The 27,741-nt window shown below is 43.1% G+C and overlaps 1 protein-coding gene across 3 annotated transcripts; it reads right to left on the reverse strand.

The window, feature by feature from the left end:
* Positions 1–19,676: 19,676 nt before the first annotated feature.
* On the reverse strand, positions 19,677–22,783 carry gpr27 (G protein-coupled receptor 27). Of its 3 annotated transcripts, none has more exons than XM_070894649.1 (2): positions 22,671–22,783; positions 19,677–21,682 (listed from the first exon to the last, which is right to left on the reverse strand). In XM_070894649.1, the coding sequence occupies exon 2, from the start codon at positions 21,474–21,476 to the stop codon at positions 20,361–20,363; it is 1,116 nt and encodes a 371-aa protein (XP_070750750.1). In that variant the 5' UTR covers positions 21,477–21,682; positions 22,671–22,783; the 3' UTR covers positions 19,677–20,360. The 3 variants fall into 3 exon arrangements, with proteins under 3 accessions (XP_070750750.1, XP_070750749.1, XP_070750748.1); XM_070894648.1 differs by lacking the exon at positions 22,671–22,783 and adding an exon at positions 22,577–22,612; XM_070894647.1 differs by lacking the exon at positions 22,671–22,783 and adding an exon at positions 21,865–22,090.
* Between the last annotated feature and the right edge of the window lie 4,958 nt (positions 22,784–27,741).

Raw genomic sequence — 27,741 nt, forward strand, 5'->3', positions numbered from 1 at the left:
GCGATATGTGTGCGCACTAGGTCCGTGCAGCAGAGCTGGTCTCTAGTCATCTTGGTTAATCCTCGGCACTGGACCAAGACCTAGCTCTGTCAAGCCCGTGTGGTGGCTGGTGTGCAACTGACACCACACGTTAAAAAAATCCACGCACAGGCATCTACCACCCTTCAGGATGTAGTTCAGGTCCTTCATAAAACACCTCTGAACTCATCCTTTTCTTTGGTGTGGAAGCAAGTCATCCTCACTTCGAGTGACTGCCTATGAGGGGGTGGGGAGCAGGTAAGCTGGATCCAGAAAGTGGAACTGGCAAGTAGAAAGACACTTGAAATGCCTGCTGGATCCAGAAATCCTCGCCTCCCTTTAGCTGTCAGGTTTCCCGAGGCCTGATAAACCCAGCCAGCCAGTGAGAAATTTAAAATGGAGATTGTTATATGTGTAAGCACTCTAGTACTGACTCCACGAGGTAAGGTACTGTACTTGAACTGTTGTGACCTTAGTCCATTTATTGCAGCTCCTGAATGAGGGTACAGTAAAGTGAGCTCCCTTTTATACTTGGTTACCTGCAGTGTGCAGGTGATCCTTAGGTCTCCACCAGTAGCACCCTCTGGTGGTACAGGTATGGTGTATACAGTGTGAAGATACATTCAGTGATCTAATGTAACAGTACATACATTATATATACACAACATCACTCCCCCCTAAGGCTTTTGCCACAGACTTTTGCACTGTATGCTCTGGCCCTCGACTTGAGTGCCCAAAGCCCTTGCACTTTGTGCTTGGGAATGGCTCTCTCCCTGTGGACCCCCAAATCCTTATTGCCACGTGGGTTCTGGGTGTGATCCATGTGTGTTGTCGAAGATACCGATTCAAGGTAAGACTCTTAACACAAGCAGACCGTCAGATTGTTAGTTTATTTTTACTTGTATACAAGGGGAAAGTGCCCTAGTCAAAGAAGAGTGCCCTAGTCAAAGGCTTAGGGTACCAACTCCGACAATCTACAGAAATGGGGAATATTTATACCCCTAAGTAAACAACTATCATATGTGATGGTTCCTCTTTTTTTTTTGTAATGGTGCAGAGTCTAGCAGTTAATTTAATTACCTCATCAGTGTTATCCAATGGCTACTTGTCTTAGCTACCCTTTCCTTATTTTGGGCTAACCTCTCCTTGCCCCCTGTACACACTCTCTGGTTTTTTTGGTTTACGCATCCTTATTGTGATTATAATTAGACAGAGAAGACAGATGACCTTAGCTGCCCTGAGGTAATGCAACCCGTGGTTTCAACTGCTGACAGCTTGTTTGGTATAGTTGCTGAAGTAAGCTCTAATTCTTAGGTTGACCAAATATAATGTCCCAGCGAGCCTTGCAATCTATGGTTGCTCTTTTTCTATCTTTCCACATTCCACCCTTTTGTCCCTATAGGGACAATAACTTTTAGTCCAACTGAATTTTACAAAGTGTCTCCATCTCCATGGTTTCTGCCTTCTCTGAGGCTTCTGGGGTTGTGGCTACCATCATGGTGGTCGCCCCCGCTGGTACGGCTGTAGCCCCTAGTCGCGCATAGCAGCATTTTATCAGGACAAATACCAAATACAGAGCAAAGATAATGACCAGGAATATGATCAGCCCTTGTACTATGGTTTGACCTATAGGCCCGAACCATCCACTGCCCAATCAAACATGCCCCAGGAACCTGGTTTCTTTAACTTTTCAACTTCCTTCCGGATGTGGTCCACTAAGTTACCTATTTCCTCAGAATTGTCAGGAATGTACGTGCAACACGCGGACCCTATTAGTGCACATGTTCCACCCTTTTCTGCTAGCAGATAGTCCAGAGCCATCCTAGTTTGCAAAGCTACTGTTCTTATAGCCACCATCTCATCGTTTAATCCGCTTATAGCTTCTGCAGTGTCGTTTGCTACCTCTTCTAATATTCTAGCCACTTCTTATTTCTCTTATGGTAAATGCTACTCCTAGAGAGGAACAAGGATAGAAAAGAATCGTTGTGTTTCTGTAATGGCTTGTCTGGATCGATAATGCGGGTGATTTGCTCAAGAGGATAAGTGACGAATGTATGGTACCACATATACCAGGTAACATGATCCTGTCCAGCCCCTTGGCAACCAGGGGTAGGCCTTGTGGCCACAAACAAAGTAAGTTCCATTGTACGAGGTGGTTTTATCCACATCAAACCCTGCGGATACCAGGGAATAGTTGAAAGTACCTATCTGGTTGGCGTATGAGACATTCAATGTACAACCATAAAACTGAGAGGACGTATAAAGGGGAAACTCGTCAGGAGTACCCACCACTGTAAAATTATATTCACACCGACTCGTGCCGACCAATATTCCCCCGGTCAAGTTCCTTACTAAACATATTGTCCCCGGAGGCCTTCCCATACCTGTGGGCCTGGTAAGGGTGAGGAAGGGAGGCTGTTGGGAGTGGCCTTACCTCGGTTGGTACCACCCTTCAAAGGTATTCAGACGATATCCCCCCTTTTCACAGGGCTCTGCAGATATGGGGTAAAATGATAAACTAGAGGATTCCATCATCTTCCCGACGCCCGATGATGGGTACACGACCACAGACGCAACTCTTATCATCCTAGGGAATTGGCGTGTGCCGTTCTGGTAGATATACCATTCTACTACTTCTGACAGGTTAAGTGAGATAGGTCTAAGAGGAATCACTCTCTTAGAGTGAGAGGGGTTTGGGTACATATCCAACAACCTCCTTCTTTGTTGTTTTCCATAACGTATTTGTGGGACATATACAAGAAGGTGTTTACATGCAATTTGGGCATTACAGGTATTATAAGTGTCACAAGGAAACATAGTCCTAATGTCCATTTCCCTTTACTGATGGGGTTGGTGATTTCTTTTCCTCGTGTCCTGGAGCTCTTTTGCAGTGTGAGGCGTGGATCCATGTTGGTCTCTCCTTTATCTTCACGGCAGTATTGGTGGTTAACAGGATCTGGAATGGACCTTCAAACCTTGGGTGAAGACTATTTTTCCTCTTGAATACCTTCACGTACACGAACTTGCCAGGCTCCAAGCTATGGCATCTTCCTTCGGCAGGACCAATTTGGGCTTCCTTTACCTAGGCATAAAAGCTAGAAATACATTTTGTTAAAGCAATGCAATAGTTTAGCATATTTTCTTCCATTTTGTGGACATCCATTTGTTTAGCAATAAACGGTGCAGAAAAAGGCAAACGTTGGGGACGTCCCATGACGATTTTATGTGGTGATAATCCTGTCATTCTATTTGTTGCTGATCGCATTACCATTACTGCCAAAGGTAACAGTTCGACCCATTTGAGTCCAGTCTCATCACATAACTTTGCTAGTTTATTCTTCAACATTCTGTTGTATCTCTCCACCAATACAGCTGACTGTGGGTGATAACTGCAGTGGAAAGGTTGGTCGATTTGTAACGCTCGACACATTTCTTTCACAACTGTCCCAGTAAAATGTGACCCATTGTCACTTGAGAGTTGTACAGGTATGCCAAATCGTGGCACAATTTCTTTTAACAAATGCTTAGCGACAGTAGTTGCGTCATTCTTTTTACATGGAAAAGCTTCAACCCATTTAGAAAACACATCTATAATTACTAATACATACTTAAATCCCATGCATGGGGGTAATTCAATAAAATCCATTTGCAAATTTACAAAAGGCCCCATTGGGTTTGAGTGGGAGGTAGATTCTACCTTTTCCATTTTACCTGGATTCATTGTTTGACAGGTAACACAATTTTCACAGATTTGTTTTGCAATTGCTGAAATACCTGGTGCATACCAAGTTGCCAAAATATAATCTGCCGTCCCCCCTTTTGTATTTGTATCTATTGTTGGATTACAAAATGTCAAATATGGTAATACTGTTTTTTATTTTAAATCGGACTTCTCATTTATGCTTATAGTGATTCACAGATCACAGAATGCAAAGTACTTGTTTTACAATTATGTGCCCAACTCCTGGTTTAGAAGCTGAACATCAAAAACTCCAATATTTTGCTCTGTAACTTCAATTTTATGATACAGTGTCTCATAAGTTACAACTTTTTAAGCTTCAGCTCCTGACTCAGTAGTTGTGTAATTTTATTAAAAAGGCTTCCAAACCCAAGATTTTTCCAATACAACCAAAATGTTTATCAAGGAGAATCACCTGAAATATCTCAAAATCCCAATTCGGATATTGTACTGCCAATCTTTTATTTAAAATCTATTTACTGAGCTAGAAGCTTTCGCATCAAGGTTTTACACAAAGGGCAATGGGAGCGTACTCCCCCAGCCTGCAGCCTCGAGAGACCACGCAGGTTTTTTTTTTTAAATGCTTTACAACTTCCTTTCTCAGACCATGCAGGTTTTTAAAAAAATCTTTTGCTCAACAAACCTATCCTTTGTGCATTTCCTAGCTCCGTAACTTATCATCCGAATAAATCCACACCTTCGTTTCTAACTTAAAATGTAATTCAATAAGGTTCACACTCTTAAACTTCCTACATACAGGACAACACTACGAAGGGTTAAAAAAAAACTTCACTCTTTGAAAAAATGGGTGGGGCTAAAACAAACAGACAACTCCCCAGTTTCCCAAACAGGCTTTCATTCATTCCGCAGTCAAAATCACACAAGTATTCTCACTCAAAAACAGACATTCACAAAAGTCTCTCTTCATTCAACAAAGCTTATTGTTCGGCCAGCTCTATATTTTGGATCCATATACATCACTATAAGGTTTCTTCTTTTTTTTTCCTTTTCTTACATATTGATTTACTTCCTCTGTTAATTTTACGTGGGCTCGAAGAATCGGAACCCAGGCCTTTTTTTTTATTACTTTCTTTTTCCCCTGGGTCTCTGTTTATAAGACACTCCTCTACATGTTGTTCTCTCTAAATTAAATGAACCATCGGGTGGAAATGGCCTGTTTTCACCCTTCGTCCATTTTACCCATTTTTTTTTTTTAGGTGATCAATTGAAGACTGACCACAATTCTGGAGCATGAAAAAGGCTGGTGTGCCCTTTCTTGTTCCGGCACGCATATTTAACTGGTTGAGATATCACAGTTCTCCGTATCACAGTCCTCTCGCTCCAACCGAGTTCCCCACGCCCAATTCACCTGGCCGTCACGTGACCCATTTGGGTTCTTAATTCGGGCTCAGTCTGGGTGTTTGAGATATTGTTGGACACGAGTCACTCGCTGCTAATCAACCGATCACTGTTCTGTCTCAATCAATTTATACGTTTCTGAAACACAATCTCCCCTGTTGATTTCCCTGTTATGTCTTCCTAAGAGCTCATAGACAATTGACGCACATAACAATATTATGAAGACAATAAAAAACGCGAAAACCCAAAGGGGTGCACAGATCATAATCCTTATGCTTCAACTAAACAAATAATCAATTCTTAGTCTGCGTTGTATGCCCCTACAGACTGAGTCCTTAACTTATTCTAAATGACCCCATCAAACAAGGCTCCTCATCCTATCACACAAGGATGACTTATTCTATCACACAAGGATAATTTCTATGGTCCTATCCCACAAGGATTGCGTCCCATCTTATTTCTCCCTATCACACAAGGGTATTTGTTTCTATCACACAGGAAACAGAGACCTTTTAATGTCTTTTCTTACCTTCCCCCCTTTACAATCTGCCGGCCCACTTCAGGGCTGAATTTTTTTGCTTTTCGGAATCTGTCCCCTCTTACTGTCGAGCTGAAAGAGGAAGTGATTACAAAAATTTAACTCAATCCTGAAATGAGTCCTACGATCGCAGTACTTCTGCCGAGACAAACAGACTACACTCGCGCTCTCTCCAAGGAAGGGCTCCTTTAGTAACAAAAATGTCACTGATAACTGGCCAGTTAGAGTCCTTCCCTAGAGAGTCACTGTGTTCTTGTCCGTTTATTCACCGGCAAATAGTAAGCGATTTCGGTGGAACCTCCAATAAATTCTGTCGAAGATACCGATTCAAGGTAAGACTCTTAACACAAGCAAACCGTCAGATTGTTAGTTTATTTTTACTTGTATACAAGGGGAGAGTGCCCTAGTCAAAGAGTGCCCTAGTCAAAGGCTTAGGGTACCAACTCCGACAATCTACAGAAATGTGGAATATTTATATCCCTAAGTAAACAACAATATGTGATGGTTCCTCTTTTTTTTGTAATAGTGCAGAGTCTAGCAGTTAATTTAATTACGTCATCAGTGTTATCCAATGGCTACTTGTCTTAGCTACCCTTTCCTTATTTTGGGCTAACCTCTCTTTGCCCCCTGTACACACTGTCTGTTTTTTTTGGTTTACACATCCTTATTGTGATTATAATTAGACAGAGAAGACAGATGACCTTAGCTGCCCTGAGGTAATGCAACCCGTGGTTTCAACTGCTGACAGCTTGTTTGGTATAGTTGCTGAAGTAAGCTCTAATTCTTAGGTTGACCAAATATAATGTCCCAGCAAGCCTTGCAATCTATGGTTGCTCTTTTTCTATCTTTCCACAGTATTCATTTCCCTCCCCCCCACCCCATACATAGACCATGTGTGTGGCTCAACATCTGCATTGGCATGCATGTACAGAGAATAAAAAATAGGGTTAGTTATATCACTGTTTGGGTTCAGCAGTGGTGGAACAAGTACATAATACAGGTAAGGTACATACGTGATATTACAGTCTGCCCCTGGGGTGTGGGTGCAGGTGGGTGACTGTGTCCAGGTTGTCTGATGGTGGCGCTGCACCCCCTGCCAGCTGGGTGGGCTCGGATCGCTCACCTGGCTGAGTCTCAGGGCCTTTGCCGTTGCCTAGTGGTGGGCAGAGCCACAGAAATGGGTGGCCTCCCTGTCCTCCTTTGAGGGCTGCAGGGTCTCCCTGCTGCCCTTCAGCGATGGTGGGAGCCTGGTCATCCCAGATCCCATCAGGAGGGCTGGAGGGTGCTGGCTTCTTCCTCCCAGTGCTGGCACTGGTGGCCAGAGGGATAGAGCCGATCTGGGGCAGGGTGTCAGTAGTGGTGCCTTTGCCGTCCACTGATCGCTGGCCCTGCAGTGGGTATGATCACACTATCTGGGGCATCACATTGGTCCCGAAGGCACAGGCTACATGATCGGGTAGCCCGCTGGACCTGGGTGATCCCACGGGAGGTTGCCCTTAGTTTTGTCGGCGTACATGTAGAACCTGGCATCACACATCATTTCATCATTGACATTCGTGATACATTGGCTCCGACCGCAATCAGCCGACTCGACATTGTTAGTTGTCTTTACAAATTCTCATTTGTCAATTACATCTTTATATTTGTCAGTTACATCTTTTTCATTAGTATCACCGGCATCGCTGTACAAAGAGTGGAACTGTCCCTTTAATTGTGCTGGGTTGCCGGTCTCCTTTAAGAGGGCCTTGCAATCTTTACCCCAATCTGGTTCGCTGCTCGGCATCACGTGTTGTTCCCTCAACGCTGCCCCTCGTGGTCTGGTCGCAACCATCTTGATTTCAGGTGCTTCACCTCGTGGTGCGGGCGCCATCTTCTTTCTCTCCACGAGGTAGGCTGCGGTGATCCTTTTCTCCCCAGGTTCTGCCACCGAATCCGGGAATTTACCTTCTTCGCCAATCTTCTTGCCTTGGAGTCCTGCCACTGGAGCCCGGAAGGTGAGGTCTGGTCGTTTGGGTTGGATCATCTTGCCGTTGGGTTGTGCGGTCTACGTCGTCTCCACGCAGTCAAGTTGGACGGTACGATCTTCAGGTGCTGGGATGGATCCAAATTTGAGACCGCGTAGGACGTCGATCGCCGGGGCCTGGAGGCTTTCCCAGCTCCAACAGATTTGGATTTGTTTCATCCATCTTTTTGCCAGCAGCATTGGACCATCACCAGCAACGATCCACAAAGTTAGCTTGTGCATCGCGCCACCGTAGGACACCTGGACATCCACACTGCCAACGACTGATATGGTGTCGTTTGTTTAAGTGAGCAGCTTCGCCTGGATTGGGAGCATTTTAGGTCGTTCGGCAGGATTGTCCCAGAGTTTCTCAAAGGCCGCCTGATTCATCAGCGATTGGCTCGCCCTTGTGTCGACCTCCATCAAGACTGGAACACCGTTGATTTCGACTTCCATTTTCAATGGGTGGAGCAGGTATACACTCCATACACCTCTTCCTGGGGCTGAGCTATCTCATAGACTCGCTCTTCGTTTTCATCAGCGCTGGAGCCCAGGATCGGTCAGTGACTCGGTGAGTAAAATTTCTTCTACACATTTGCTGGAGGTGACCTTTAGTGTTACAGCTTTTGCAAGTATAGTCTTTGTATCGGCACTGGTGGGCTCTGTGATTTCCTCCACAGCGCCAACATGGGGCTGGCCGGTTGGCCCCATGTGGTGGACTCAGGGTTGCGGGACTCGGGACAGCAGCCTTGCCTCTGAAAGGCGCCATTCAGTTCACGGTACTTGCCGGGTTAGAGTGCTGATGGTGAGTCATCAGCCTCTTGGAATCGCAGGCCGCGATCATGAATGCCTGGCTCACTTTAATTGCCTTCTGCAGAGAGCAGCTTGTGGAGGAGGCCCTCATGGCCGATTCCAATAACAAAGATGTCCCTCAGTGATTCGGTGAGGTGGTTGCCAAAATTACACGTTGCAGCCAATCGTCTCAGGTCTGCAGCATATATTGTGATTTCTTGGCCTTCGGGCCGTCGGTGGGTGTAGAACCGCTGCCTGGCTGTGAGGATGCTCTCTTTAGGTTTAAGCTGTTCCTGTATCATTGTTACTAGCTCTGCATATGTTTTGGTTGTCATCTTCACTGGGGCTGGCAGGTCCCTGATGAGGAGATAGACGGTGGGCCCACGACTGCTGAGCAGGATAGCTCCGAGCTTATCAGCCAGCGAGGTTGGGTCGTCTCCTGCCAGGTCATTTGCAATGAAAAAGTGTTCGAGCCTTTCCACAAAGGCATCCCAATCTTCCCCATCAGCAAATTGTTGAAAGTTGCTAAGGTTAGCCATTTTGCGTGTGGAAATTCGTAATCCCGTCGCCAGTTGTTATATGTGTAAGCACTCTAGTAATGACTCCACGAGGTAAGGTATTGTACTTGATCTGTTGTGACCTTAGTCCATTTATTACAGCTCCGGAGTGAGGGTACAGTGAGGTGAGCTCCCTTTTATACTTGGTTACCTGCAGTGTGCAGGTGACCCTTAGGTCTCCACCAGTAGCGCCCTCTGGTGGTACAGGTATAGTGTATACAGTGTGAAGATACATTCAGTGGTCTAATGTAACAGTGCATACATTATACATACACAACAGAGATTAAATGTGAGACAAGCAGCGTCATTATACTATTTAAATAACCAACCCACGTACTGGGAACTGATTGGTCAGCAGCCCCTCCTCCCATCTCCATTAAAACCAAATGTGAGTGGGTAAGGGTTGTGTTTGAGATTTTTAACATTTTTACAGCCCACCCGACCCAAACCTACATGTATTTGAGGGTTAAAATCCCCCCACCCCCCCACTTTGTGTTTCATTTTGTTGAAAGTGGATTTATGCATGATGATCGTTATTTGAAATGTTGCATGGTAAACACAATTTTTTATTAACTTTGGAAAAATTGCGCCAACCTATTTTGAACTGAGGTACGGACACAAAATGAAAAAGTTTTAATTTAAAAAAAATAAGTTATTCTATGCGATAATTGTATTCTGTTGGACATTAGCAAAATGGCCAGCTGAAATAGGAATCACCAGCTCCAGGTAAAAATACAATCAGCTGGTTATTACAAAATACAACAAAAGAGTTAATTCGAGAAGTAGTAATTAGCTGACTAATTTGAAGATTCGAGGAGGAATGAAAGAATGAGAAAATTAAGGAGTCTCACACTTTTGAAATCTGGAAAAAGAATGCGTTGGAGTAGGATAAAGTTGAGTGAGCCTTGGCTTCTGCACAGAGAGAATACAGGGATAGCAAACATCTACATGCATAAAATTAGCCGTTATATTTAGCTCACGGAAACTCCATAGTACGCACCTAATTGGCCCTCAAAGACAAAAAGCTAAAAGATTTGCTCTGTACTTTGGGTACCTGATCACATGGTTTATATTACAGGCAACTCTCAATTATCCGTATAAGGATCCAACGGGAAACCGTTGTAACAGGATTTAAAGTTCTGTTGCTAACAAGTGAAAAGACAGCTCCAAATAATTTGGAAAAATCGCCTTCCAAACACTGTGCTCATTTGTATTTGCTCATTCTCTCTCACACACACACACACTCTCTCTCTCTCACACACACCGTAAAAATCCTCCTCCTCTGCCCTTGCTTTGCTGGTGTGTGTGTGTGTGCGTTGCTGCATACGCTGTCTCTCGCGGCCGCCGCTGACGTTCGGAACAGGGGCAGGGCCGGCACCGGGTTCCAGGCACAGAACCTGTACATACATGCTAGCAATGTCCATCTTTTGTTACTTTAAAATGTAGACTCACCCCTAACGGAAAAATCGTTTACCCGGAATAGCCCAATCCCCGAGGGACCCGGATAATCGAGAGTTGCCTGTATATAATATAAAAACAGAAAATGCTGGAATTACTCAGGAGGTCGGGCAGCATCTGTGGAGAAAGAGTTAACGTTTCAGGTCGATGACCCGTCGTCAGAACTGGAAAAAGTTAGCGATGTAACAGGTTTTTAAGCAAGTGCAGGGGCAGGGAAAGGGGGGAGTGCAGGGGGAGGGGGACAAAAGGGAAGGTCTGTGAGAGGGTGGAAGGCAGGAGGGATTAAGAGACAAAAGGGATGATGGTGCAAAAAACAGAAAAAAAAATAGGGGTAGAGGTTCTGGTTTGAAATTGTTGAACTAGATGTTGAGTCGATCTCCTGTACTTGCACGGGAAGGGGAAGGGGAGGGGGTGCTGGGGGTGACTGCGGAATGGACCAGGACGTCGCAGAGGAAGCAGTCCCTTCGGAATGCTGAGAGGGGAGTGGAGGGGAAGATGTGATTGGTGGTGGGATCACGCTTGAGCTGGCTGAAATGGCGGAGGATGATCCGTTGAACGTGGAGGCTGGTGGGGTGAAAGGTCAGGACAAGGGGAACCCTATCGTGGTTCTTGGGGGGAGGGGCAGGGGCAAGCCACAGCACCTTCCTGTGCACGCGCAGGAGATGCAACACCTGCCCTTTTACCTCCCCCCTTTCCACTGTCCAGGGCCCCAAACACTCCTTCCAGGTGAAACAGCGTTTTACTTGTACTTCTTTCAATGTAGTACACTGTATTCACTGCTCACGATGCGGTCTCCTCTACATTGGGCAGACCAAACGCAGATTGGGTGACCGCTTTGCGGAACACCTCCGTTCAGTCCGTAAGTTTCTGGTCACCTGTCACTTTAATTCCCCGCTCCACTCCAACCCTGACCTCAGCTTCTTATACTGTTCCAATGAAGCTCAACGCAAGCTCGAAGAACAGCACCTCATCTTTCGTTTAGGCACTTTACAGCCTTCTGGACTCAACATCGAGTTCAAAAATTTCAAACCATAATCTCTGCTCCTATTCTTTTTTTCAGTTTTTTTCTTTTTCCAATGGCAGCTATTGATGATTCTGCCATTCCCACTTATACCCTATCCAGACTCATCTTTTATTTCTTAATTAGTCCCATTACCATCTCATTTTGCCTTGCACCATCATCCCTTTTGTCTCTTAATCTCTCCTGCCTTCCACCCTCTCACAGACCTTCCCTTTTGTTCTTTCCTCCCCTCCCACCTTTCCCTGCCCCTACACTTGCTTAAAAACCGGTTACATCTGTAACTTTTTCCTGTTCTGACGAAGGGTCTTCGACCTGAAATGTTAACTCCGTTTCTCTCTCCACAGATGCTGCCTGACCTCCTGAGTATTTCCAGCATTTTTATTTCAGATTCCAGCAGCTGCACTAGTTTGCTTTTGTACATGGTTTATATTGGTGCTTTTAGAGATCCTTATTAATCATAATATTATTTACTAGTCTTATAATACTTATTATTTTGTTCTATCAGGAAAAAGTACTCAAGCTTTGGTCTGTTCCATGGTTCAAGAGTACAATGATTTCAGATATTACTGTTCAGCCATTCATTTCAATCATTTGAGATTTAGAAAAATCAGAATTGAAAATATTGCTTTAGTCTCTTGAGTTAACTGCAGGGAATCCAGTAAATATAGAGCAGCTAAGATAGAGTTGCCTTCAAAAAGATTGCCCTAAATAAAATAGCCCAATTACACTTGTATTAGGCAATTCATATTGCCCATAATAAATTACTGTGAAAGTGACAAGACTGGATCTCCGAAGACCTAATTTGATTCAAGCTCTGGGATGATGGTCACAAATCAGCAAAGGCTGTTTCATGACACAAGATAAATGAGTTGAGGCAAATTGAGTCTACTCCCAGCAGATCCGAGTCCACAGCGCGAACATGTTCTTCATTTAGCACGCCTGCACTGAAGTTGTAGGCTGGTATTCTCCCAATGTACAGCGTGTGTTTGAGGTTGTGGTTCAGGAATTAATGGCTGTAGCTGACCTATTTGCACTTTACCTGATCTGGAAAATGGTGTGCAATTGAAGCCAAAAGAGAAACACGCAATGCGTCACTTATCACTTTTGCCTCCCATTCCACCAACCATTATACAAAAATAATTACAAATCTAAAACTTGCTTACAAGAGGGATTTATGCCAGGATATTCTAAGTATATTTTCACACTCACATACGCTGTACTGACACAGTACCAATAAAATGATTTCTATCATGTGACCCCTAAAAAGGCTATGTAAAAATTGATGACAGCTGTATATATCTTATATCAGCTGTAACGAAATAGACTATGGAATCAAAAACACAATTTCTAAATTTGAGGATTACACCAAATTGGAGAAATAGTCAATACTGAGGAGGACTGCAACAAATTACAGGAGGACATTAATAAACTTGCAGAATGGGCATATAATTGGCAAATGAAGTTCAACACAGATAAATGTGAGGTATTACATTTTGCTAGGAAGAATAAGGAGGTAATTTATTACTTGGAGGGTGAGAGTCTAGGTGGGTTAGAGGAACAAAAGGATCTCGGAGTACAAATACACAAATCACTAAAAGTTGCGAATCACTTTAGCAAGGCCGTAAAAAAAGCAAACCAAGCACTAGGGTTTATTTCTAGAGGGATAGAATTGAAAAGTAGGGAAGTTTTGCTAAACCTGTATCGGGACTTGGTTAGACCACACTTAGAGTACTGTGTACCGTTCTGGTTGTGATATTATAAAAAGGATATAGAGGCACTGGAGAGGGCGCAGTGAAGATTTACAAGGATGATACCAGAAATGCGAGGCTATACATAATCAGGAAAGGATGAACAGGCGGGGTCTCATTTGTCTTGAAAAAAGGCTGAGGGTTGACCTAATACAGGTCTTTAAAATTATGAAAGGTTTTGATAGAGTGGATACAGAGAGAATGTTTCTACTTGTGGGGAAGAGCATAACTAGAGGCCATCAATATAAGATAGTCACCAAGAAATCTAATTGGGTAAAGAAGTTTCTCCTGAATTCCCTAAGAGCGGTGAGAATGTGGAACGCACTACCACAGGGAGTGGTTGAAGTGACTAGTATCGATGCATTTAAGGGGAGGCTAGATAAGCATATGAGGGAGAAGGGAATAGAGGGTTATGCTGATAGATTTAGATGAGGAAAAACAGGAGGAGGCTCGAGTGGAGCATAAGCGCGGCATGGACTGGTTAGGCCAAATGGCCTGTTTCTGTCTCATATATCCTATGTAATCCTATGTACTAGATAGGAAGCTCCACTTTTAACCTAGGTTTGTACAGTATAATGAAGATAAAACTCAAGATACAGAAGAGCAGGAAAACCTTTAGAGATTGATGAGAGGTAAGAGTAATTGATATATTACATTGAGTCTAATGCTCCATGTTCGCTGATGATTCCAGCATGGGAAAAACATTCCCGCAATTTGCAGTTGGGATGACGGCAAACTGGCATCATTCGCCATCATTCCACCTTTGAAACTGACAGCAACATCGGGATTTGGCGTGTGTGCAAGCGCATACGGAAATCCCAAAGTCGCGGTCAGTCATTGACAGCTCTGGAAGAGGCAGCGCTGTGCACCCCCACTCCCCCAACCACCGTACAAAGCCATGAATCAGTGAAATCTCATAAATCATTGAAACTGACAAAATATGTTGGCTCTTCCGCAGTAATGACGTTGTTAAATTCCCTACTAAACATTAGACCCAAAGGGATTAGGTGTAACTGGGGTTTTGACATTGTTATTACTGCTAATCATATGTTAACAGCCTGGAAAACTAATTTTAATTTTGTGCAGTGTAAAATGTGTTCATTGTATTAAAAATTTTAAGAAACTTTTCAAAAAAACATTTTTTTAATTTTTTTTTTAAGTTTGTCCATCTTTATTTCAGGTTTGCCTTTTCCCCCATGTGAGAGCCTCAATCTCTCTTTTGCTCTATTTTTAAAAGTTAGAATTTTAAGAGCTTACTCACTTTAATTTTGGCTGTCTGTGAGAATTCTGCCTTGTGATTGGCAGCTTAGACAGCCTGTTGATGTCACAGCAGTTCACAGAAGGGAATCCCCACTACAGTCCATTGATTTGAATTGAAGGTCAAAAGACCTGAACTTCTCAACACAGGGATTGCGAGATCCTTGTGCAGAGTGTACTTTGGGACCTTTGCTTCGCTGCTGAACACAAATTCCGGGCCCATATTTGTATGATCACTGGATGACCACAGTAAAAAGAAATAGTTGCATTTATATAGCGCTTTTCACGACGTCAGGATATTAACTAATGAAGTACTTTTGAGATGTAGTCACTGTTGTAATGTAAGAAACGCGGCAGCCAATTTGCAAGATCTCACAAACAGCATTATGCTAATGACCAGATAATGTTTTTTTGGTAATAGTTGAAGGACATATATTGACCAGGATACTGGGGAGAACTCCCCTGCTCTTCTTCAAAATAGTGCCATGGGATCTCCACCTGAGGGGCCTTGGTTTAACGCCTCGTCCAAAGGACAGAGTAAAACTAGCCAACTTCCTGTGTAGAGCACAAAGGCTTCTTGACTATTTTACAAGTGGAATCCCAACAAATGTAGTCAGAAAGCTGGGTTTTATGTAAGAAATTGCTTGCATTTAACACAATAGTGCAGAAATTATTAAAATTCATCAACTATGCATTATGAAAACAGACTACCTATGCTCTGTGATATATCTTATTAAAATATTAGAATTGAGGTGCTTCCTTTCTTGATTTATTCAATTGGAATGGTCAAATTGAAAATCAAAACTGTTAAAAAGGAATATCTATCAAAATTTAACACTGAAACAATTATAAATGTTTTCTGCGATTTTATGAAAAGAACTGGTGAAGCTAGATTTGTCCATATAAATTGGGAAAGGCAAATATTTGTGTGATCCATTTTATTGTACTAATATAGGAAATAAACTGTCCAATTTTTCAGGATCACAATTGTATTCTCCATTTATCCATTGAGTCTCCTGCACTACCACTGTCACTTTGATCATTCTATTGGATTTAGGCAAAATACAGGCTCAAAGATAGTTTTATCGTTAGTACTGGAGTTACTGAAGATGTTTAGTTATAAAAGTGGATTTTGTTTCAAACATGAGTTCTGCATTTCAAATAAAAAATGTAGATTCTGTAGTTAAATATAGAATCACTCAACTCCAGCCTAACATTGTGCCGCAAACCCAAAATTTAGAGAAGTGCCTCACACTGAACCAACATTATAAGGAAGTAGCCCTAAAATGGAGTTTTCAACAATCCTGCTAAACTCCAGGAAAAGAGAGAGTAGTGGTACTTTAAGACACCACTGTGAGACAAATACCATTCACAACCAAAGGTAGTGGACAAAGTTGTTATGGCCATAAGTCTAGAGATAGTTGGGATTGACTCTGAAAAATGTCACTTTTATCTGGCATTCAGTTTTCTTGTTATGGAAGGTTGAGAATTTATGGGAAGTCACCAGCCACCTAACATGTCTGCTTTAGGTTTGTAGCTAAAAATTGGTTCTAAACAGGTAACTGTTTAAGGTGATTGACACCTAAAAGTTAATCCTTACAAAGTGGTGTACCACTCAGGTTGGCTAAGATAGTATGGAAGGTGTGAAAACAAAAAGGTGCAAAAGATGGTGTTTGTAAGCCCAAAATAAAAAGAAAAACTAAAATTATTGTTTCAGATGCTTTCTTTCTCAGAGACTTTTCATTCATCTGAGAGGTCACAGATTAGAGAAGCTTGAAGAGATCTGAAGAAAAATTTAGAAATCTACACAGATATAGGAAAATGTCTAAATGTAAGAGAAGTTTTCCTGAGAATAAAGGAAGCAAGATTTGAATTAGCTCTAATCCAAATATAATTGCTGCCATGTAAGGTGGATCTACCCAAGAGATACAGAAGACCCAAAGGGGACAGATACTACATCTACAGATGAGGTGCACCACTTTGATGTCCCAGATGGCCAACATGAGCATCCCAGAAGAAGCCGAGACAATCAACTGTACTAAGCCCACCTGGAAAGATGAGGTAGAATCATTGCTAAAGCTGCAAGCTTAGCAACAATAAATTACATTAACTGGACTTCTAATTTATCCAGTAGGCTTGTTATTCAAAGCTGTTAACTTGTCAAATACAGGGTCTAAGCAGTACTAACCTTGTTGGCTTTATGTCAATCTTGGAGATTCTGCTTAATATCAACTGGCAGTGAGTAAAGCCTAGTTGATGCTGAATTACTTTGATACACCTGATCTGCCTTTATGAACTTCAATTAATTACATCTGCATAGTACCTTGCACACTCAGTGTTTAGTATTAACATTTTGCTAATTGTTATCATGTTAAAGATGAAATTGTCATGATTTTGTTGTCTGATTTCTTTAATAATTTGGCAACAGTTTAACTCAATTCATTTTGTGGTGCACTGGAAAAGGATTATTTGTTGTGTAATGTTTAATATAATTTCAACCGGTTAATGTGAAATGGTCTAAGCAAGCCGAATTTAGATATCTAATAATCCCTTAGATGCAAACAGTGAATCCCCAGATGGTTCTTTAATGAGAAGTTAAGGTGAAGGGGTTAAGAATTCATCTGGTTCTTTTTTTTAGATAATATACCTTGTAAGGATTATGGGTTTACCAACCATCGTATTCTTCTTACAATAAATGTTCTTTCTACTTCCACACCAAACAGTTTTGAGGCCTTTCTGAGTGAGATAAGCAACTATTGCTCAATAACGCTGATAGTTTTATACTGCTGACCGAGGGGCGTGTAGCTCTTTGTCGGCCAGCATGGACACGATGGGCCGAAATGGCCTCCTTCTGCGCTGTAAATTTCTATACTGATGAATGCACTACCCTCACAGCCAAGAACCCAACCACGCCACATTACAGTCAGCAAGGAGGGAAGACTTCCAATCTGGGTCGGATTAAGACCCTGGTCATTTTGGTGAAAGGATAATGCTTTAACCCATTCTACCACCCAGTCGCTAGAAAAGTAGAACTCACTTTGAGTCAGAATTTGGAAATTCTTGAAATATTAGTCAGTATTGGGACAAAATGCTTTGTACATTTAGCATTAGGATTACTGAGACCCTCTGCAAGGAAAAACATAAAAGCTCTTGCACATCGGACAATGTAATATTCATTGTTGAGCAGCACCTATCATGCACACTGGAGGTTCTGTTCTATAATCATCATCGATGTCTGTCAATTTTATTTTTGTCTTAATGTTTAAGCAACTGATATTCTGAAATTTGCAGTCACCTGAGGCTGCTGAATTTTCAGGTCACTAAGTCCACTCCTCTTTAAATCTTTTTAGTGCCTTCTCAGTCTAGTGATCAAACAACTTTGAGGAAGATGAAAGCTGTTCGATATGACCAAGGGAAATATTAAAATGCCCTACATGATTTTAGTGAGGACAATTACAAGGATTTATCAAATTTCTATTTAAAATTGCATAAATAGTTTGCCCAATGGATATGTGGAATACAATTTTAATCCCATTTGGGAGGAAGACATTTATAACTCACTTATGGGTTCTGTAGACTTCTTCATTCAGGACACACATTCCACAATTATTAATTAGAATTCTCTTGTTTCTTTAGTTCCAGATTGAATCTATAGCGTATTCAGTGTCTGAGTGTCAGAGACTATGCTGGTTTATTCAAATTGTACTACAACAGAATTTGCTAATTACCATGCATATTTGACCATAATAAAATTATAGAATTCCAAAAACACTAAACATTAATTATTCCTATGGATAGGTTTTATTGAATCAAATTTTATATCACAATAAGACCAATTTACATCATAGATATTAGATTAAAGCACCTCAGATTGTCACAATTAATCTTAATTTGACATTCAAACACAACTAAAGCTTTTCACATTAACCTTTTAATCAAATTGCATGTTTTGCAATATTTCTACACGCCTGATTGTTCTCATTTATTTACCTACTTATATTTTCTTTCTTGGCCTGCTTTGTATTTATTTTTGTTCTACCATTCTTTATTTATTTGACTTTTCTAAACCATCATGTTACAACCCACTTTATACTCAAAACTTAGCTAGCAAATTGGATGGGTAATAAAAGGCCTCCAGTATATTTACAAATTATTTTCATAACCTTTATTTTTCCAACTTTGTGACAGGGTTCCAGCATGCCAAATAAAGAATTATAGTTTTCATTTAAAAAAAGTTCTCTTTCATTTTCACATTAACAAAAGAAAATGATGAATTGCTCTAACTTATGGGATGTAGTTCTATCATTCATTCCAGAATATCTTACACTGTGGTTTAGTAAGTTGCACACCCTAATTAAATACAATACACTTATTTCAATCTCTGTTGTACCACATGTTGGAGTATTAGTAGAATGTTGATCCAAATCATTCATCCAGTTAAGAAAAGCATTTGCATTACAATCTCAGCAACAGGCTAAACAAAGCAACTATATTCTGGTAACATTTTCCTGATATATGTAGACATTTTTGGGGTGTCATTTGTTGCATAATAGTTTGACAGCTGGTGACCCATTTGACTGAGTTGAAGTTGCATTTCACCAATTCTGCCAGTTTCTATGCTATTTGAAAGGAACACAGGAACAGGTGTAGGCCATTCAGCCCCTCGATCCTATTCCGCCATTCAATTAAATCATGGCTGATCAAAAGAAAGGTACAATTTTAACGGTGAAATAAATGCCAGCTCTTATCTGATGCTTGACATAGTTCCTTGGATATGGTTCCCTTTTTACAATTAGCATGTTTATTCATGGTTGTCACTCCTTACATATCAAGACAGAAACTTGGGCTCTCAGCTTCTTCTTATCCACTTAAATTACAATATACCGTGATCAGCTGTAACATCCCATGTACATTTAATTTGAGATCCATTCATTTAATTTCTCACTGTGGAGAGAAAAACTGTTGTTCTGCTTAATAAATTTATTTTCAAGTAAAAACAGTGGAAATGCACAAGAGAAAAAAGCTACCATCTTGAATCAATCAAATCAGTATAACTTACTAATCTGTTAATTCTGTATGACAATAACTACAGCTAACACTAAACCATTAGACTGTTATTTACATTGAGCTAGAGAAAGAAATGTAAAATTGACATTTTGTTTTTCAAAGACAGTTTGTAAAATGCACATTAAGATATGAAATTGCAAAAAGTAACGTTTAAAGGTCAAAACATTTTCCAATATATTACAACGCAGAGAAACAAGCTAAGAAAATATCAAAAGGGAAAGTACGATCATACAAAGTTCTTAAATTGGAGAGGTGGGGGTGGGGGGGGAGTGGGAAACGTGGGAAACGTGTCACTGAAATTATGATTTGTACAATTTTTACATTCCAGTTCGTTTCCGTCTTCTGGATATTAATAAATAATTCACTGCCCAGTGTAAAGAGCAGTGCAGCGAGCGAACAAATATTAAATTCATGTATTGTAAAAGGACACTGTGAGATTGGGAAAAGTGCTTATTCATGTTTGAATTCCCTGATCGATACGTTTTCAAGCACGCAGTAGAACTTCTATCAAATTGGGGCCAACGTGGAGATGACGTTAGAGATCCTAGTGTAAAGTGGCCTCGATGAATTCGTATTCCAGAGAAATTAACTTGTCCTCAAAACACTTGACTCAGTGTCTCCCACGTCTTCAATGTAAACAGAAACCATTGGACTGGACTGTCCTGCGACCAAGGTTAATCCGCCAAACGCCTGCATGTACACCATTAAGAGTTTCCCGCACGGATTTTCGTGTGTTGTGTGTAGTTTTTTTTTAAAGCTGAAGAAAGAAAAGCAGGCGATGTGTTCCTGCTCTTCAAACGTCTTTTAAATAACGCAGTAAGCTTCCCTGGGCGTGGGTGTGCTTTGAAAACAAGGAAAGTGGGTTCTGAAGCAAATCCTCAACTCTTTGTTGAAGATAAAGCACAAGATGGGGTTGACCCCTGCCTGCGCGAAAGTCATCCACACTGCCGCGGTCAGGTAGACCTGTGGGATTGTACTGGCCTTGACAAAGACCCGCAGGTAGCAGGCCACAATGTAAGGAGACCAGAGCAGCAGAAAGAGGACCGTGATGATGTAGAACATCCTGCCTATTCTCTTTTCCATTTTGAACTCGTCCAAGACCAACAGTCTCTTGTTCTGGTTGTGTGTCGTCTGCCTGATGCCCACCAGGGTGGGCGGAGTTGGTCCTCTGCCGAAGCCTGCGATCCAGTTAGCGGCCGCCTGGCCAGTCGCGCCCGGCCCGTGAAACGTCCAATTTTGACTGATGGCCGGGATGAGCTGCGCCGGCTTCATCTTGCGGTGGTCGTAGACGAAGAAGATGAGCTTGACGTAGACCATGTGGGTGGCGGCCACGATGACCGCCAACATCAGCATGAAGCCCAGCGTGTCGTTGGCCTTGACGTAGCGGTGCTCGAAGATGCACTGCTCCTCTTCGCGGATGAACTTGTAGGTGCCCACGTCGAAGACCGGCGGGAAGGCCATGGCCACCGACAGGGTCCACACCATGCAGATGACCGCCACGCAGGTCCAGCCCGTCATGCGCTTGCTGTAGAAGCGGTGGTGGGCGATGGCCATGTACCTGGTGATGCTGATGCAGAACATCATGAAGGCGGCGTGGAAGCAGAAGAGCACGGCGGCGAAGGCGATGATCTTGCAGCTCAGCAGGCTGTAGGACCAGGCCGAGCCGCTGCTGATGGAGATCATGACAAAGGGGAAGCAGAGCAGCGAGCGCACTATGTCGGCCAGGCACAGATCCAGCAGGAAGTAGTAGGGAGCCCGGTGCAAGCTCGGCTCCTTGAAGACCAGGAAAGAGAGCAGCAGGTTCCCGGTCAGGCTGATGCAGATGATCAATCCCAGCGAAGCCAGTTTGACGGCGGAGGCGGTGAGGGCGTAATTCTGCAGAGAACTGTTGGTCTCGGCGAACTCACTGGCGTTCGCCATCGATGCGCCCAGGGAAACTGACAAGCTCGGTGTTCGCCTTCAGCAGCTCAATGTCTCCATTTCCATCGGAAAGGGCAGACCCCGCAAAGAACAAAGTTCCTTTTCATCTTCGTTGTTGCCCCGGGGGAAGAAACCTCCTCAACCCAGTGGTCTTTTTTGGGGGTGGTGTGCTTTTTTGTCTCATCCGCCCTAAAGACCAATCATTTCTGAAATGGGAACAGGAGACATTTGTTTTAACTGTCTGAATCGACGAGCAAAGCAAGCTCTTTAACAACAGCTCCGGTGTTTACCAAGCGAGCACACGGTTAAACTACAGCACACACACACACACACATACATACACATCCCCCAGAAGGTAACGCTAGGTGAAAATAATAATAAATACTACCTCTTCTTTCCCAGCCATGGCAGGGTGCTGAACTTCCGGTGAGTGGCAATAGAATGACTTTAGAGTTAGAGTGAGGCTGCGCAGAAGGGCGAAGATGGGAGCTTTTTCCAGTCTTTTTAAAAAAAAATCTCAATCCCTTTGTTTTGAGCTGATAAAATCCCTGACCCCGCCATCTGGCCAGCCCAGGCTTCCAGCTTTCTCTTGCATGTAGGAGAAAAAAAAAGCCAGTCCTCCCAAGCCCAACTGCGCAACTTCCCTGCTGCACTGTACAAGAATATCAGCCCTCACCGTCCCCTCCCCTCCCTCACTCCCCCTGGCTAAGCAGGGTCGCTTTTTCCTGCTGCTGCCTCTACACCATACCCCGGAGTGACTGCCTGTAACCAGTGCTCACAAACACAAAGAGATGACAGTCTATTGTCTCCTGTGCTTATTTTTCAGCCACTCTAAATGTAACCCACATCCAGACAGATGATAGCAGAGCCCATTCTATATTAGTGGAAACAAGAAATCTTTATCATTAATAACCTGAAGGATGTGTTCTTTTGGATACGCTATACAGTAAATCAGTTGTCAGTCATGTGTGGATTACAGAGATGAAAGATTGTTCTTATACATTTTCTACTGCACATTTTCCATAGTAACCCATAATAAACATACCAACACATAAATACAGACCAACAAACATGCAGTGTACGGCTGACAAAGATAACACCTTAATTGCAGTCGGAATGTCGCTACTATCCTGTTCCTTTTCGATTCCGGGGAAAAAAGGGGTGGGGTAGAATTAAATCGGAATCACTGCCCACCTCTCTGTTAAATTGCAATGCCCGTTTTACACTGTGCCCATCTGGAGTACAGAAGCATTATGCAACAAAGGCTCCATATTACATTGTTGCGACAAAACAATTGCGGAGTTTAGTTAGACATTAAAAGAGCAATGTTGGAAAGAAATGAAAGGAGAGTAATCTGGTAGCTCTGACACAAACAATTGGACCAAGCCAGCCTATTCGCTGGCAGCCTGGAAGCAGCTGTGACTCGCTGCTTGAGGTTTCCTGTCATGTACACACACGCACCCCCTATGGACACGTTCGCTGTGGCTCTGATCGTGTCGGGAGGCGGGCTTCACAATCCAAACAGAGAAGCTCCCAAAGATTTCCGGCCGACAGGCTAGGAAGCACATCGCATGTTTTCCGTTTTGGAAACATTACCTATCGGGTGCATACCCAGAGATGATGATTTCTAAGTCAGCGTATTTTAGTGCCCAAAAAAAAAACCAAAAAAAAGAAGAAAACCCCCCCCCCCCCAAAAAAAAAGGGCCTTGTAAATGTCTGGTGTGTCACCCAGGTCGGGTGGCACGGTTTAATGTGTTTTGTTTTGCAGATAAACTCCAAAAAGAGTTTCTAAGTCAGCGTGTAAAATTACCAAAGCGACCACAGTTACATTTACCAAGATATTTTAAAACGAGGGAATTAGTGTAATGTCATTCATCATGCAAACAACTTGTATTTATCTAGCGCCTTTAATGTAGTGAAACGTCCCAAGGGCTTCACAGGAGCATTAGCAACCAAATGTAACACATAAGGAGAGATTAGGGCAGGTGACCAAAAGATTAGTCAAAGAGGTAGGTTTTAAGGAGTGTCTTAAAGGAGGAAAAAGAGAGAGAAAGGAGAGGTTTAGGGAGGGAATTCCAGATCCTAGGGCCTTGGCAGTCGAAGACATGGCCACCAATGATGGGGCAATTAAAATCGGGCATGCCCAAGAGGCCAGAATTAGAGGAGCTCAGATATCTCAGAGGGTTGCAGGGTTGGAGGAGATTGCAGAGATAGGGAGGGGGGAGACCTTGAGGAGTCTGTGTTCCACGTCTATGTAGGGTTGTGAGATTGCAGCCTCTGTTCCATTATTTGAAGGGGCCGCTGCTCGATTTCTGGCTGCACTTCAGTTCCACGCACCTGATCTTTGGGCACCCGGTGTGGAGGGGAGCGGGAAGCCTGAAGGGTCTTCTCATGGGACTGCTCCTGGCCCTGGCCAAGGTGGCCATTAACAGGCAGCAGGCAGTCAAGAGTGTCGTTCAGCCCGACTGCCTGCCTCTCTTCCGTGGCTACGTCCGTGGCCGAGAGCTTCTGGAGATGGAGCACGCGGTGTCCATTGGTACATTCAAGGACTTCTGCAACCGATGGTGACCAGAGGAAATGGAGTGCATCATCACTCCCAGAAACCAAATTTTAATTTGATTTGTTAGGTTTTCTTTGAATACTTTTGGTTCATTTGCGGGGTCTAGTGGTTGTGCCCCTTTAACAACGGGACACAAGAGTTCCATATTTAAAAGAGTTCCAACTAGGTTTTATGTACTGACTGCAGATCAAAGCAGTCAATTGAAGCCAATTAAGAAGTAAGACCAAGAGTATTAAATCAGTCAGTTCCTGGCAGTCCCACTCCTGTGTGATGCTGGAGAATGCCCTGTGCCAGTCACATCTCGATTGTTCTCGATCAGGCCAACATCCCCAGCATCGAAGCATTGACCACACTTGACCAGTTCCGCTGGACAGGCCACATTGTCCACATGCCCGACACAAGACTCCCAAAGCAAGCGCTCTACTCGGAACTCCTACAGAGCAGGCGATCGCCAGGTGGGCAGAGGAAACGTTTCAAGGACACCCCCAAAGCTTCCTTGATAAAGTGCAACATCCCCACCGACACCTGGGAGTCCCTGGCCAAAGATCGCCCTAAGTGGAGGAAGTGCATCCGGGAGGGCGCTGAGCACCTCGAGTATTGTGTTCAGTTTTGGTCTCCTAACCTGAGGAAGGACGTTCTTGCTATTGAGGGAGTGCAGCGAAAATTTACCAGAGTGATTCCTGGGATGGCAGGACTGACACATGAGGAGATACAGGATCATCTGGGCCTGTATTCATTGAAGTTTAGAAGGATGAGAGGGAATCTCATAGAAACATATAAAAGTCTGATGGGACTGGACAGGTTAGATGCAGGAAGAATGTTTCTGATGTTGGGGAAGTCCAGAACCAGGGGACACAGTCTAAGGATCAGGGGTAAGCCATTTTGGACTGAGATAAGGAGAAACTTCTTCACTCAGAAAGTTGTTATTCTGTGGAATTCTCTACCGCAGAGAGTTGTTGATGCCAGTTCATTGGATATTTTCAAGAGGGAGTTAGATATGGCTCTTACGGCTAAAGGGATCAAGGGGTATGGAGAGAAAGCAGGAAAGGGGTACTGAGGTGAATGATCAGCCATGATCATATTGAATGGTGCTGCAGGCTCGAAGTGCCGAATGGCCTACTCCTGCACCTATTTTTCTATGCTTCTATGTTTCTATGAGAGCATGCAGAAAACAAGCGCAGGCAGCGGAAGGAGCGTCCCCACCCACCCTTTTCTTCAACGACTGTCTGTCCCATCTGTTAGAGAGACTGTAATTCCCGTATTGGACTGTTCAATCACCTGAGAACTCACTTTTAGAGTGGAAGCAAGTCTTCCTCGATTCCGAGGGACTGCCTATGATGATGATGATGACGACCTTGCTTGATTGTGCTGATTCATGCGAGATTTTATGTTCGGGCTTATGCTAATGAGTTTGCGTGGAAACTTCACCTCGGCAAAACGGCAGTGTCCAGTACATTCTGGGCGCATTTTGCCGATTGTGCCCCGAGCAGAAACTCCATGCTATTATACTTAAGTAACTAATTTACGCCCAAAATTCAGCAATCTTTTAGGCTCTGTGTTTGCTCTGCATCCAGATTTGCGCCTATTTCTGGGTGCAAATATGTCGGAAATTCAATGTGGTCATGCAAACTCAACGTGAGATAGCCAGCTGGAGGGGACCTCACACTACTTGATGCCAGTGCACTCAGATCAGATCTGGGGCTGATGTTTGAGTCATAGTGCCTTTGATATCAATGCAACTCACAAAACACTTAACATTAACGCAAAAGTGACAGCGTAACTGTAGCTTTAATTTAAAAAAATTTACTGTTAATGTAGGAATTCTAAGAGCGCCTTTTTCTTTGGTCCTCCAAAGAAGTTTTCTGCTCTCTGATTTCCATTTCTTTTAAGTCATCTTTCCATTTTGCAGAAAGTGCATTTTGTCTAGATCTTTCTTATTATCCCTGATAGCAATTTTACAGCTAGAAATTCTTTATGCGTTTTTTACAATTGTTGCTCTGTCCTCCAATCCAAAAGGGCTGACCTCAGTTGCAAAATACTGATGCATAGCTCTTTGCGCTGAAGTATTTAAGTGCAAAATATAACTGACACTTAAAGGATAACATAAAAATTAAATGGAAGCATTTGCTCCTGAAGTAAGCTTATGCGCTGCTTCAGTTGTACAGGTTAATTCAGTTCCACCACACTTTCAGGTTCAGTATAGGGGTAGCTGAATTAACATTCGCTCTTACGGTTTTTTTAAATCAATGGAAATTAACAAAAGGCTTATTGATAATGAACTTGGTTTTCATTTGGTATAGCAAATGTAATGCCTAGCACTCACTCTTGAATATGTTTAGATTCTTTTGCAAACCAATGAATATTATGTAGCAGGCTGAACTTCTGAAACTGACAACTAATCACTTTTGAATATAATTTTAGTTTTACATTTAAGTGTAAGGTATACATCATAGCAATCTCAACTATTAGGATAATTAAAATAGGCATAATTATGTACTGACAACTCGATAGTTGCATCTTAGTAATTGTGCACACTCAGCCTATTATCGCCATAGAGAAGCTCAGAAATAAATATCCATGTGCCGTTTCATCTTGTCCTGTAGGGCTCAATTTTGCCCATGACTTACTCCAGTTTTTTTGGAGTAAATTGGTTTTTCTAGTGAAAGTTGAAAAACGCAATTTTCCCCAATAAACTTGCTCCAGAGTAACTTAGATAGGTACGATTTTTTTTAGTTCCGTTTTTTTTTCAAAAGGAGGCGTCCCCAGCCACTTACACCAGTTTTGGCCATTTATGCCACTTTGGCCAGCTAAAATATACTCCAAATCGACTTAGGTCTGCGTATGTGGCCAGCTCTGAAAAACCTTGCGGTCAGTGAAGAAAGTAGCGCACATTAGTACATCGGCGGACATTAGGGCAAGGATAGGGGAGGGAAGGAAACCGGAGAGGACCTGAAACAATACAACCAAGCACCAAACATTGCTAGGAAAAGCACAAACAAGTAACATGCGAATAAAAATCAAATAAATCCTACCCTAATTTTTAAAAAGGCAATGGTGGGGGATGGGTGGAGGTAGCGAGATGCTGACCTCGATATTACCAGGTGGGCAAGGGTGGGTCGCAAACCAAAGCAGTATATTTGCACCAAGCACAAAAAGTAATAAGCAATTAATTAACAAATAAAAAAATAGAAGGAACTCTGCACCTAAAGCACCAAAATCAGTCAGTAAATAACAAATAAAAAATAGAAGTCCTACCTTAGGGAACGCAGCGGGCCGCCGATGAGGGAGCCCATTTGGCCAGGGCTAGGGACGGCGTGCTTCGGGCCCCTCCCACACAGCCTGCAGCGTGCGTTTGCAGAAACGGCCTGCCAGGAGCTACGGCACATGCGCGCTGCAGAGATCCCGGAACTGTTTTCAGCAACGGGACCTGGCTCCGCCCCCAATCCATTGGGCCACGCTGTGCCACGGCCAAAGAGAGGCTGGGGAGCGGCCAGAATACCGACGTCTTTTTTCGGTGCGCTTGGAGGCGGTCAAAAGCACCGCACCTCGGGTGAGGGCGCCAGAAAAAGGGGTTGGGGAAATTTGAGCAAGTATTTACTAAGATTCCAAGGGCTAGACTTTCCACTTTTGTGCAAATCGGCCAAAAATAGACATTATTTCCAGCGTGGGTGGTAAATATGGGTTTTGAGATCGCCGGATTATCGC

Source organism: Pristiophorus japonicus, chromosome 12 (assembly GCF_044704955.1).
Source record: "Pristiophorus japonicus isolate sPriJap1 chromosome 12, sPriJap1.hap1, whole genome shotgun sequence".
Taxonomy (NCBI): domain Eukaryota; kingdom Metazoa; phylum Chordata; class Chondrichthyes; family Pristiophoridae; genus Pristiophorus; species Pristiophorus japonicus.

Coding starts and splice junctions, on each gene's coding strand:
- gpr27 (XM_070894649.1), bottom strand. CDS start 21,476: ATGGCGAACGCCAGTGAGTTCGCCGAGACCAACAGTTCTCTGCAGAAT.